Here is a 13894-nt window from a genome sequence, read left to right as displayed (position 1 = left end):
CACAGAGCCATTGGAACATCACCCTGAACCTATCAGCTTGTAATCCATTTGAGGTTTGTTATAAAAGGAAACAATAAAAGGCTGGAAGGCTTGAAAGAGGCTTGTGGCCCTCCAGAGGATTGCAAACAAGAAACAGGAATCAATCCAGTGCTGAAATCCAGTGGAGGAGATAAGAATCTCAAACCCTACCCCTACACGCCCTACTTTATACTTCTAATCAATGTTTAGTATCAACAGCAATAAAACAGAACTCTGCCTCTTGCATGCAAGTTTTTCAAATTTGAAAATACAAAGGCACAGAGGCAGATATTCCAAAGATTCCTATGATTTAGGAACCAGGTGTACTTTTCAATTTTTATTTTTTATTTAACCAGAAAAACTTTTGTTTCTGGTCGTGTTTTTGAGCAGGAAACCTCCCTTGAGGAACAGGTTGCCACGCAGTGTCAGGCTCCCCACGAGGGATCTGCAGTCCTACTGCTCAGGCTGGTTCCAACATGACTGGCCACCACCACTTGTATACCACTTCCAAAGTTTCAGAATATCAAATATAGAAGAGTAATGATCTAACCCAGCCCAAACTTAATCTTGTCATTGAACAACTGTGAAATAAACATTACAAAAATAGCATGGGATGTGAGTCTGCCTCCCAGGGATTTCGCAGATCCCAGCGTGCTCCAGAAAACGAGCACAGCCCGTGTATGCAACAAGGCCAGTGCAAGTGCTTCCTCTAAGATGTGAAACCATGTTTTCCAGTCAGATCTGCCTCCTCCTTGAAGATATTCCCTTGCCAGTGGTTCCTTGCCAGATTCTTCGATGTGCATGTTTCAAGTTTCTTATCGCATGAGGCTTACATGGCATTTAACGTTCTCCAAGCAAGTGACATCACTATTAAAAGCACAGGCCAAGAAGAGAATTAAAATGGCAGAAAGGTTACTCCTGACCAAATTGCACAAATGCAGTGATTTAAGACTATCATAAATTATAATGATCATAAAATCCAGACACAGGACTGCCATAAACCTTCAGGCTAAATAAAATATTTGAGCAGACTTTACTTTACTTGGCTTTGACCATGCTGCTATCTTTAGTTTTGATGTTAAGTTTCTCTTTTCTTCCTGAACTGGTGCTGAAAAATTCTTGGAATATCCCTGTTAAGTCATGAAAGTGGCTTCAAGGAATGGAAGAAATGTCAGAAATGGATGGGTCACTGGCCAAAATCTGCTCTATGCAAAGGCAAGGAACACACCTATAGCTCTTTCACCCCAGCAGCAGCCAAGCCATCCAGCTGGGTCACTGACATGGCCTAACTCCTGGTTACTCATTGCTCAGTGAATGGGGAATAATGGAACAACTGGTTTCAAAGTTGCTCTTCCTCTCTTTCTTCCCTTTGGACCATTGACATGTGGGGAGTATCAGTGTCTGCATGTGTGTCTGATTAACATTTGAGATACCACAGCAGCAAATTTGGAAAGCAAAATCTTGGGTAGCTGAGCCAGTGACAAACACCTTGCAATCCAAAATGCTTCCCTCTCCAGTCTTCTTCCATGGAAACTCTTCCACAGGCTCTCACCAGGGTTTGGAGCAAGAGGAAGAGGAAGGGCTGGCTATGCTGTGCATGACAAACACGATGCTTAAAAGAAAATGGAAGAAATCCCACTGAAAGTACAGAGTGCATCCATTATTTTGCCAGATTATCTTAATGGAGCTGGCAGTTCCCTTGGTCCTCTACCCTGCCCTTAATTTCCACAGAGCAAAGATTAACTTCACACCAGGAGGGGAATAATATAGCCACCTGCTGATGCATCCCAAACCTGTAACTGTGAAACCTCCTGGAGATTAAATTAACAGAGAGAAAGAAAGGAAGTCACAGAAGGGGTGTTTCCAACTTGGTTTTTTAAGAGGTGCATAGTCCCACAACATCCATAGGAAAATATCCAACATTGGCAGATCTCTGCCAGCATCAAGAGGCTCCAGATCCAAGGGGGCTGAGCACCAGAAACAGCCTGAAAGCTCTTCCATGAATTCTCCAAGAAAACCAGCAGCAGAAAGGTGACAGGGCTGCCTGAGGATCCTTGTCCCTGATGGAAAGCTGATGGACACCTCATATGAACAGCCCCATTCCCATGTTTGGGTGGCTGCTGCGTGCAGCGCTGGGATCCCCTCTTGTTTTCATGGCTTCTTATGTTCCTCAGGTGGAAGGATGCCACAGAATTCCCAATGACAGCTCACACAGTGCAGTCTTCAAGGAGAGGAGCCACAGAAGATGGCAGGCTAAGGAGACACCCAACAGGCCAGGTCAGACCTGACCAACAGCACTGATGTCCTGCTGGGTGATGGAGATCATCCAAGAACAATAAATGCACACTGGAGGGGACACAGGAACATGACCAGGCTATCTCAGAGGAGCTAAGGGCTTTTTCAGCCATGCAGAGAATGGATGGTTATGGTCTCTCTGGGTGTTCTGTCAACAGCAAGGACAGGTGAGAGGGAGAAGAACAATGCAGGTACTGCCATAATATCAATTAATGAACACTATGGGTATGTTCAGGCTGGAAACCAACAGTCTTCCAGGAGAAAAATTAAAATGAGCAGAAGTTCTTGCTGATTTTAGGGCAGAACTTAATACACTCAGAAAAGGCTTCAGAGGGCACTTGGATACTAAAATACTTTCTCACCAGTGTCATACCTCTGGGTGAGTGCTTTGCCCTCACACACTTGCATCATTACCAATTTTCTTAAGGGATGAAGTCATGATGGAGTAAGACAATAAACTGGAAATGCATATTGAATTTTTATTAGCCATAATTAAAATTATCATCAAGATGGGCTAAAGGTAAGATCATCTCCTGAAATTTAATTTGCAAGGACATTTATTGAGGAAGTATTTTTAAATACAGTTCATTTAGCATTTACTTAGCTCTTCATACCAGAGTGACAGCAAACTTCATAAGCAAGGCAAATTCAGAAGCTGCAGCTGTAAATCTCTCTGTCCTGCTGTCTCATGAATTTTTTTTTAAAGAGCCTTTTCAGTTTTCAAATCAACCACTACTCTCCTCAGTTTGGGAATGGCAAGACCTCTGTTCCTCTGATCACTGCTGTGTATTACCTGGAAGAGCTCAAATCCAAGCAGCTCCAGAACACCAACCCCAATCCATTTTACAGTGAACTGCTCCAGCTTTTCCAGAGGAACCAACAAATTATATCCTTTACTACATAAGACAAATTCTTCTGTGTTCCTATGCCTCAGCCCAGGAACAATTTGACTTCTTTTAAGTTACAGAAAACACGCACACAACTCTCAGGCTAAATGCTGCTGGAAATCAATCCTTCTGCTGTGTGTGGAAACAGAACCTGGGTGCAACATGGTCCCATATGCCCAGGCCACTCAAATTTCTCATCCCACCCCACAGCCTGGCTCTCATGCAAAAGAGTCCCTCATCACTCACATTGTGGCACTTGGAAGCAGTGATGGAGCATTAAAAATATAGAGACCTTCCCTTGGTGCATCAGCAGAAAAGCTGATGCCCATTTCAGAAACAGAAATACCAATCAAATTGGTATTCCAATATTCAGCAGCAGGGTAAGGCCAGGTTTTCATTGCTCCTGTTGGTGCTGGGGTGGGAGCAGGCTGACACTGCAGCCACACACCCAGAGAGGAGCACAGGACCCAGCACTGCTCTGCTCTCTCCTCTCCAACAGCAGCATCCAACTGCTCTCACACGAGTTCCTCAATAAATTACTTGCCTGCATCTCCCTGGATGTCAAGCCCAGCCAAGCAATCCATGCCCCTTGAGGAGACAGCAGGCAGCTGATGCCACGGGTGCTGAGCAGGCTGATGGCTTTGGGTTAGGGATGGCAGCAAAAGGAACTGGCTCATAGTCCTGCAGTGTTTACAGCACTGACATTGCTTTGAAGCAGTGAGAGTTAAATAGTGCTGGATTACTCTGCCAGACAGCAGCAGAAAGCTGCACTGGTAACCCTGAGCTCTTGGTCAGGGGCCAGAGGAGCAGTCCTGATCCCCTCACACTCCCCCAGGACTGCAGAGCTTGGAGGGACAAAAGAGAGATACAGCTCAACCGAAAACTTACCCCTCTCAAATGTTTCATGATCTAATTTCTGTAATGCAAAGAATCAACAACTGCCCAAAAATCTTTTTTTCAGGATATATAAGCAGATTAAGAGCAATCCTGCTCAGAGCTGCACAGGTCTATCCCAGTGCTTTGACAGCTCACGCTCCATTTTCAATGGAGTCTTGCTGCCCCTGTTTTTCGTCTCCAGATCCCTGGTGAGCTTCTGTTCACATCACCCTAAAGCAATTCATTGGGTCCCTAGCGCTCAACAGAGTGAAAAAACACATTGCAAGTACTCAGTCACAGCTCTGAGCATTGCACAGCTGCAGCAGTGCCACCCTGACCGAGGGGCTGTTCCCAAAACACCCTCATTCCTTCTTCCCCCCCACACTGCCCCAGATTATCTGCTGCAGAGGACACCCCAGAGGCCACCCCACCACGTGGGTATCTGGCAACCTGCCCATGAGCAATTTGTCCCCCTTGGTGACAGATGTGGCTGCGGGCAGGGTTGCCATGGCAATCCATCAACCGAAGCCAGCGCTGCTGGCCCTGGGGACCCTGTGGGCTCTGCCCTGCCCTGGGCGGGCTCTGGGCTGCTGCCAGCCTTTGCTCAGCCCCCACACTCTGTACATGTGGCTGCTCTGTCCACGGCCTCAGTGCACAGAGGACAGCAAGGGCAGATGACAAGTGCCCAGCTGAGTAGCACCTCCATGACCCTGCACACAGGCACAGTGTATGGGGAGCACAGTGACAGCAGTGCTCAGGGCAGGGTCAGCTTCAGGATGGGGTCAACTCCCCCACCCAGCTCAGACTTCTTAATGAATGCCTCATCTCCCAGCATTTAAAAAAACACCCACCCCCAAATATCTCAAAACAACCTCTCTGGGTTATGCACAGCCTGGTATCCCATAGATTTGAGAAGAGCAAGGTGAATTTAATGAGTTGAGCTCTGAGAAGCAGCAGTTAACTGATTATCTGGATCCTCACATCCCTTGGGAATTTCCACAGTTTTTGCAGCCCACCTTCACCCTGTCCCCTTGCACCAGAGCAGGACCCCCTCCCCTCAGCTACAGAGAGGCACAAGACCCACAGCACCCCAGAATGCAACACATTATCCAACATGAGGATAAACCTACCTCATATTTTTAAATCTCTTTTTAAATGTCCCATAAAGATTGTCCCTATGACTTTTGCTTCCTTTTTTTTTTTTGTGGCTAACATAGCAGATTTGTGATGCATCTGCTAAACACCCTCCACACAGCTCCCTAATTTCTGAAAACAGGGTTGTTCAGTGAACTTGAGCTCATCTTTCAGGGCAAGTGGCTGCTGTGGAATGGAGCAGCAGCACGGACAATACTTCATGTCGGAAGCCTGCCACGTTTCTGAGAGATCTTAATCTCCACTGAAAGAGTTCCCTATTTTTTATTTCCGTATCAGCCTCCCGAGTGTCGATAAAAAGAATTACTTGGGCATTATCAGAAACGGTTTTATTTCAACAAAGAGCCAATGAAAAATAAACAAGCCTTTATCTGTGAGGCAAGACTGATAGAGTTCACACAAGTCCTAATTCAATCAGATCCTGAAACAACAGCTATTTAACACAGTGGCACCAGCACACCTCTCCTCCAGGGCTCGGGAGCTTTCCCAGGATTACCTCCACCAGTCCCAACACTGGACAAAAAAACCCTCACACCCCCAGTGTAAGAAAAGAAGCTTTTACAAAAATTTTTTTCACTAACCAATGAGAAAGGCCCCAAACTGAGAGGAGAGGCAGCAGTCTGGTAGAGAATTCAGATTATCTAGTCTGCCTTTCCCAGGGGGAAGAACAAGCAGCACAGCTGGACGATGATCACCTTCTCCCCTTGCATGACTGGGTGACCCACCATGGAAAACCCAGGCTTGTTCTCTTGACTCGGGGTATGTGAAGGTGACACAACACTTACAACCTCCCCTGCTGTGTCATGGTGATGGGGATTGATAGAAGAATCACAGAATATCCTGAGTAGGAAGGGATCCCATAAGCACCATTGAATCCAACTCCTGGTCCTGAACAGGAAAACCTCAAGAATTCTACTCTGTGCCTGAGAACTTTGTCCAAATGTTTCCTGAATTCTGTCAGGCTTGGTGCTGTGACCACTTCTCTGTGGAGCCTCTTCCAGTGCCCATCCTTCCTCTGGATGTACAACCCTTTGCTAATATCCTTAAACCTCCCCTGACACAGCTCCACACCACCACTCTTCAAGCCATGCCTCTTAATCCAAGGAGTTCTCGAGTGACCTTTTCTTTCTGGAAGTTTGGACTGTTCTTTTATTAACACTTGTGTATGCCAAGAGCCTTTTGTACTGGAGCTGGAGGAAAGAAAGAAAACCAAACCCTCTTGCCTGTCAGAGCATACACACCCCAGACCCAACCTGTGTAAAGGCACTGAGCACAGGCCAGCACCAGGGAGGGCTCCTCTCAATACTGGGGGTCTTGGCACACAGTTGGTGTGTTTTTTTTCCCCACTCCTGCAGCACAAGGAGGAACATTGTGGGTTGTTTTAATATTTCACTTAAAAGAAAAAAAATTATAAACCAGCCAAAGCCAAATGGAATTCCATGGGATGAAAGAGTGTTTTTCAGCCTGACAGCTTTTGCCTTGCTGAATGCCAGGCCAGCTGCAAAGAACACAGTTTTTAAGGATTCCCATCAAAAATAACCTGGACACCCAGGCTAGGAATGGCCCTGAATTCCAAGCTCCCATGTCTTTCCAATAATTCAGTGTATCAGAAAGTCTTGGGGAACAAGCTGGCACAGAAGTCTATCAACTGTAGTTTTCTCCTGGGAGGAACATCCTCTGAATCCCTCCACCTCCCACTGGATGCTCTGGCATGTGGATGCAGGGGCAAAGAGCTGAAGTTACTGAATGTTTTGCTAAAATAAAGCCTGTGTTGTACAGAAACTAGAGGGAAGAGCGTGCTGCTGCTCTTCAGCATCTCCACGGTCTCCCAGGTGAACCATGGATATTTGTCACTCCCGAAAAATTAGGCTGCAGCAACCTTGCTCAGGCACAGAAAAGCTTTGGAAACCGCACATGGGTAAGGTAGAATTGACTGGATCTACAAAACTGTGAGGAAATAAAGACTTTTTCGACCACAGGACAACATCCAGGTTGCTGTAATGACGGTAACTCCAATGGAGCCTCCTCTCCAACAGACTCCTAAGGAAAGCAGTGTCCTACACTGCTGCTCTGATGGCCATAGGCACTGCAGGCTGCTGCTCCAGAAACTCCAACCAGTACAGCCAAGCTCAGAACACAGCACAAAAACTGTAATTAATTTTACAGCAACGACCGTAGCCCTGACCCGCAGTGTCACTGCCCTGCCCGGCCCCCCAAGCACCAGCTGCTGCCAAAGGGAGTGGGTTCTGATGCTCTGTCTCTCTCCAGGGATAAAAGGGATTTAAACTCCATCCTCCCTGCTCTGGGAATGCTGAATTAATAACCAAGAAGGCCCTGACAAGGGAAGCAGCAGGAGGAGGCAGCCGAGGATTTATGGAGACACGAAGCAGCTCGGTGCCCTTCAGCAGTGTCAGGCGCCTCCACCAAAGTGGCTGAGCAGCCACAGATCTCCCTGACCTCCTCTCACTGCCCCCTCCTCTCTGTCTGCCTGCACAGGCTCCATGAAATGTGAAGCATGACAGGCACCATCACGAGCTGGCTGGAATCAACCTCAGCTCCTTCTTCCCAGACATGTTCCCAGCTCCCTCCAACCGCCTGAAGATGGAATGATTTTCAATTGACTATTGTAATAAAGATATTGCTAATGACACTTCAGAATAAAAATGGGTTTACCATCAGACTGCAAAGATTTTATGGGAAAATGGAGATGTGTTTTGCAGTGCAGCAAGAGCCTGATCAAAGCCAGGACTTTGAAAAAGATGGATGCAAAGTAAGGGGTTTTCTGAAAGCTGAGGGCAATTCAGAGTAAAAAAATCTCTGTCAAATCTCAGTTATTTTAAAGAAAAGAAAGCAACTTACCCAGAGCTGATCATCCATTCCTGGTGGGTTCTTTTTAATAAAAGCACCATAATATGTAGCAATATTTCGGTGATGAGAATACTTCTTCAGCATGTTAATTTCTTGTTTGATCTCTTCCTCTTCATCCTGGGTTGAGGTGAATAGAAAAGAAAGACAAAACCAGAGGCATTAGGAGACCACACTTCATAGGGTCTGAGCTATCTTTGTATGTGGGTGAACTTCCAAGCACCCCATTCCTGACTGACCTCTCAGGTTTTTTGCACCATTTTTTACAGCCACTTCACAGCAGATCATGGGAGCCTGAGAACTGCACTGGAGACTCATGTTGTTCCGAGGCTCAAACATACCTGTGTTACCCCAGTGATGCATTAGCACACTCTCATAGTCACACCAGAGGCCCAAGAAGGTGTTTTTCTACAAACTACTGCATGACCGAAGTGTTCCTGTGCTCCCAGCCCTCTGGCACATCACTCCTGCCCATGCTGGAAGCAGCACAAGGCCTCTGGAGACACCAGGAGCTGCTGGTGGTGGGGTGGCACCACATGGGGAGCAGGCAGGCGCTGCCTGTCAGCAAACTCCATCAGAGTAACTCAGTCCTGGTGACAAGCACCATTCCCATGGGCTGTCCCAGCCCCTCTCTGTCCCATCTGCAAAGTGGCATTAGCTGAAGCAGCAGAGGCAGAAGAGCCACACCAATACCACTTTCGATGTCCCCTCTCTTTGTTGTCACACCCATCACACGTGCCCTGGTTTTATTTTAAGCTGATCGAATTCCAGCCTGCTGTATTTCCACAGGCAGCACTTAGCACCTTGATGTCAATGAGCTTTTATAAAGCACCAGAAGGGCTGTTTGTTCTTTATTCTCCTTATGTCCCTCATCTGCCTCTCTTGACCTCAGTTTTACAAATGGGCAAAGGACAAGACACCCACAGAGCAGCAGAGCTGCAGGATTGAGGAGCAGTGCCCCCTGACCAGGTGTCCCATTAACACGGACAGAAACACATCTTTCTTTCCAAAATACCATTCAGGGAAGAACAGCAAAGGAGGAACAAGTACAAGAAATATCTGGATGGAGTTGGCATAAACGACCTCCAGTTTTATTTTTAGCAAGAACATGGAGGGTATAAGCACCAAGAAGGAGGAGGAACAGGCTCAAGCATTACAAAGAAAACCAGGGGACTATTCTGGAAGAACCTTTATGACCTCTCTTCAAGCAGTCAACACAACTTTGCTTGTTTTCATTTATCCAGGAAATCAGGGCATATAACACGAAGTTTATCAGGCCACAGAGGTGATTTTATTAATTGAAGCCCTTTGCAACAACAACTAAAAAGCAGTTGGATGCTCAACAGTGCTGGAAGCAAGGAGCAGCACTCAGCACAAAATCCCTCCAGCTGTCTGAGTACCCCGTCAGCTTTTCAGTCATCCTTCAATGCATGCCTGGCTCTCTAGGAAAAAATGGAGGCAAGCCAGAGGGACACTTGGCCTAAAGTTTTATTCTGTCTAGACTTCAAGCTGAAGAACTCCAAATGGGTGGAAAACCCTCCAAAGCATCAGATCTGTGGATGGCATCTGAGGATGTGTCTGCACGGCCAGGCTGGGGGCTGCAGCCCAAACTCCTGCTCCAAGCAGGACTACTGAGAGTGATCATCCCCAGCAAATCCAGAGAGATACAAAAGAAAATTGAATCATCACAGCAAGCTGCTGCAACTACTCCAATCCCAAACCCAACAAAGCCACAGGACAGGCTTTGCTGCCTCACTTTGCCTCCATCAACTGATTCTGTTACATCCATCATTGGATGTAGGTCATGCAGCACACAGCAGGACCAGCCCCTGGAAAACAAATCTGAACTCTTAATTCAGAGAGAGTAGCTGCCCAAACTGATGAAGTGCTGCAATTTGAGGGCCTCTATTCTGCAATCTTCCCTAACAGATAATTAGTAAGAGCAGAGATGAGTTAAACAAAGCATCGTTGTCAGGAGCCTGTCAGGATTTAGTGCAAAGCACATGGTCAGGATGAAACACTGTCTGGGAGTTCACTGAACACAGAATCATCATGGTTTGGGGGCTGGAAGAAACCTTAAAGATCACCCAGTTCCACCCTCCCACCATGGGCAGGGACACCTTCCACTCCATCCAACCTGGCCTTTACATGCCAAAAGCTGCAAATGGCTATAGCTGGGACGACCCCACTAATTCTGTTCTCTGCTGACTTCTGAAAGACACACAGTCATCAGGGGTATCTTGGAAAAACAGGTGGGATGGAAGGTCAGGATCAAATGAAGCAGCAGCAGCAGCTCTGAAACTGTGTGTGAGGAAGAGGTGAAGGACAGAGTTTGGGTTTTCAGCAGCAGCATTTGCACTGAGCCTGGAGCAGGAGCCAAGCATGGCTGTAGGCACAATGCAGGGACCAGCTTCAGAAACTCCTCCAGAAGCAATTCCCAGGACCATTCCTGCTCTAGAAGTGCCTTCAGCACCAAGAGCTATGAAGCACAGACAGCCCTTACCAGAGCACAGGTTAGCACTGCCTGCCTACACTGTGGTCACTGCCCATCCTGCCCTGAACGAGCCTAAAAACAGCCTAAGGGGAAAACAATTCAATATCTGAAAGTCACATCCCATGACAAATATCTGATTTATTTACATCTTGTACATTCAGACATGAGGCCCAGCTTTACAAGGTAAAGTCTTAGATCAGGTACATGTACTTAAAGATATGTATGAAATTGTTATTGGGCAGTATCAGATTTCAGGAACTTTTATCCAATATCTTTCCTTGGAAGTGATGGTATTTTAAAAGCATTGAATTAAGTGTGGATTCAAATTTAAGCCTGTGTTTGGCCTCAGAGTAATATTTTGATTTCTCAGCTAAAATTCTTTCTAACATCAGACTTCATCCCATGGGAATTTCACTGCTATTTATGCCATGGGTTTATACTTGGTGGGTCTGCCTATTCCCTTAGAGCCTGCTTCCCACGGGAACGAGATAAATGGCACTTGTAGATACTACAAGTAAACAGGAACAAATCTCATTCACATTTACAGACTTATTCCACACACCATTTCACCTGTTAGCACCAAAAATAACCTGGATGAAGGTCCCATGGCTATTAATACCACACCACAGCATCTAAGGTATTTCAAAACAGATTCCCAAGGCCAGCTGACTGCTTTCACAGAGAGTCATTTCTGCATGTGCTGAACTCCTGAAAGCTATTAAAACAGTAGCTTAAAAATTAAGGTGGGTAAATTGTGATTGAGTCCTAGTTTTGAAATGTGTTATTCCCATGAGAAAAAAAAAGACAAAACACAACAAAACACATTCTTATTCCCTAGCCTGGCATTGTTTCCAGTGCAGGAACTTTGGGAGGAATAGTACTGCACTTGGAAAAAAATACTCAAGAAAAAGCATCTTCATGGCATGCTCCTATATGCATCTACGTTTTTAGATCATAGCAAGTAATTTTTTCTTTTGTGGCAACTGGGAAATGTTGAAACCATCCCTTCCACTCAATTTTGTTATTCATTTAATGATTTGTAAATTCTTGGTTCTCAGTCTGACAAAAGTTTCAAAAGAGCCACCTTTGAGACGAGGGTGGTGTGATTTTTTTTTCTTTATCAGTAGGATGCAAAGGAATTATTCAACTTGTCTCGTGAAGTTATTCATGACAATAATTGCAACATACTTTTGGTGAACAAAAGCTCTTCAGTGAAAATCATGGATGCAGAGAAACAGAAGTAAGTTATGAATACGACTCTGTTGCTACTTTTAACAAGGTCATGTGCAGTAGGACAAGAGGGAATGGCTTCAGACTGACAGGGGGCAGGGTTAAATGGGATATTGGGAAGAAATTCTTCTCTGTGAGGGTCGTGAGGCCCCGGCACAGACTGCCCAGAGAAGCTGTGGCTGCCCCATCCCTGAAGTGTCCAAGACCAGGCTGGATGAGGCCTGGAGCCTGGGACAGTGGAAGATATCCCATGGCAGGGATTGGAACTAGATGATCTTGAAGGCCTCTTCCAACTCAAATCATTCTATCATTTTCTTCATAATTTATTAGGGCACTTAAAAGAGCCACGGCTGGAACTGGATGCTGTTTTGTTTCAGCATGAAAGTACTTAATCTCCAAAACTCTTCCAGATTTATTTTCTTCGCACATATTTATTAAAACTAAAACCTCTTAATGGCACATATCACAAAATTAAGACAAAGGCAGTTTACTTCCCAGGAGCATCAGTCTTCCACCCATCCCCACACATTATCACACCCCATCCCCTTTCCCCTATTATCTGGAATTTAAGAATGCAGGATAAGGAGGATACATTACCCCGGTGACGTCCATAACCTTAATAGCAGCAAGCTGGCCTGTTTTAACATGACGACCCTGCAAAAGAAAAGGGAGAAATTTATTTGGTTTTGCTCACTGACACTGTTTTCCTCGCAGTGAACAATATCCTTAAACAATCTCCTCGCCCTGGCAGCATCCACACATTATTTGTTGCTTTTTCAAGAGCATCTTCACAGCAGCCATGATGAGAAAGCAATTCCCTCCCCTTCCTCCTGCCATTACAATTAATTAGTACAGGGCCTTCAGTGCTGTATTTTCCTGGCAAACAAGTGCTGGCAATACCCTTTAATGCTCAGCCATGCACAAAAAACCAGCTCGGGGCCTCTCCTGAGCACGGAGCATGACTCGGCTGGAAATGGGCTGCTGGAGCTGAGATGATGGGAATGTGCTGGCTGGGATACCCACACTGCCTTCAGTCCACCTGGGTCCCATCCCAGCTCCCACGGACCCCTGGCCTGCAGGAAACCATATTCACTCTGACCAGTAATTTATTTCTTTTCAGAAAGACTTGGCTAGCAGGCTAGAGAGGTTTTTAAGATTTTCAGCAACTGAAAAAATCAGCAAATCACTGCAATGAACTGTTTGTTGCACAGTGCTTGACTACATTAATCCTAATGGGAAAATGCCTGGGAGAGATGGTGAAAATATAAAAGAGCTCCAACTATTTATGATGTCTCAAAACGAACACAACTGCTATCAAGCAAGGCAATTCCCAGTCTTTCCTCCTTTCCCGAGAAATGGATCACCCAACATCATATCCAAATTGCTCATATCAAATCATTCCCACCCCCAACTGGAGGACGTGCTCTGCTTCCAAACCAGGCAGCCTGAGGAAAAGATGTTTATCCTTCAGGAAAGGCAGCAAATGCTGATCCTAACAGGAGAGTTGGGAGGCAAAGGGAAGCATCCCCATCTCCCAGTTTACATCCCTATTTACTATGGGAGCTGCTCCATCATGTGAGATATGGTGTGGAAGATACAGAGGGAATGGCAGCTCTTGCCCTGCAGCACTGATAATTAACACACCACGGAGAGAACCAGGAGCAGAGGAGAAGAGGGGTCAAGCTGCAGCATGGCACAAACAGGGAAAAACAGATGCTTTTCCTAAATTGCAGGCTCCCCCTGCCCCCACAGCAGCGTGCATGGTGATGAGCTGGGGTTTGTGTCAGGTCTCCCAGCTCTCCTGCAGACTGGAGATGGTCTTTCACACTATCTCAGCTCAAGAACCCGAAATTACCAGACATGGGAACCTCTCCCTGGTCCCTCAGGTTTCCAGGCACGGTGCTGGGAAGCAAACCCACGCGCCGGCTGTGGAGCAAGGCAGCATCATCCTCTCCAAATTTATGATTTCACCAGGAAGCCAATTCACCCACCAGGGCTCCTCGCTCATTTATTAACACAATTTATATGTCCTGAGCAGCCCCATGTTCTAACAGAGGAAAAAGAGCTTTATTTCAAA

General features: G+C 46.1%; 1 protein-coding gene across 3 annotated transcripts in view; it reads right to left on the bottom strand.

Moving 5' to 3' along the window:
• The window catches only part of TNIK (TRAF2 and NCK interacting kinase), a 150455-nt gene that overhangs the window by 60481 nt on the left and 76080 nt on the right, over positions 1-13894 (bottom strand). For all 3 annotated transcript variants that reach the window (XM_014887073.2, XM_088171033.1, XM_088171032.1), the window contains exons 3-4: positions 12415-12471; positions 8088-8213 (exon numbers count right to left, since the gene is read on the bottom strand). In XM_014887073.2, the coding sequence (XP_014742559.1) occupies positions 8088-8213; positions 12415-12471 (183 nt within the window). The remainder of the gene's footprint in view (positions 1-8087; positions 8214-12414; positions 12472-13894) is intronic.

This window comes from Sturnus vulgaris, chromosome 10, assembly GCF_052056855.1.
Source record: "Sturnus vulgaris isolate bStuVul1 chromosome 10, bStuVul1.hap1, whole genome shotgun sequence".
In the NCBI taxonomy this organism is placed as follows: Eukaryota; Metazoa; Chordata; class Aves; order Passeriformes; family Sturnidae; genus Sturnus; species Sturnus vulgaris.
The sequence above is the reverse complement of the archived record's forward strand: the minus strand, read 5'-3'. Positions and strand labels throughout refer to the sequence as shown.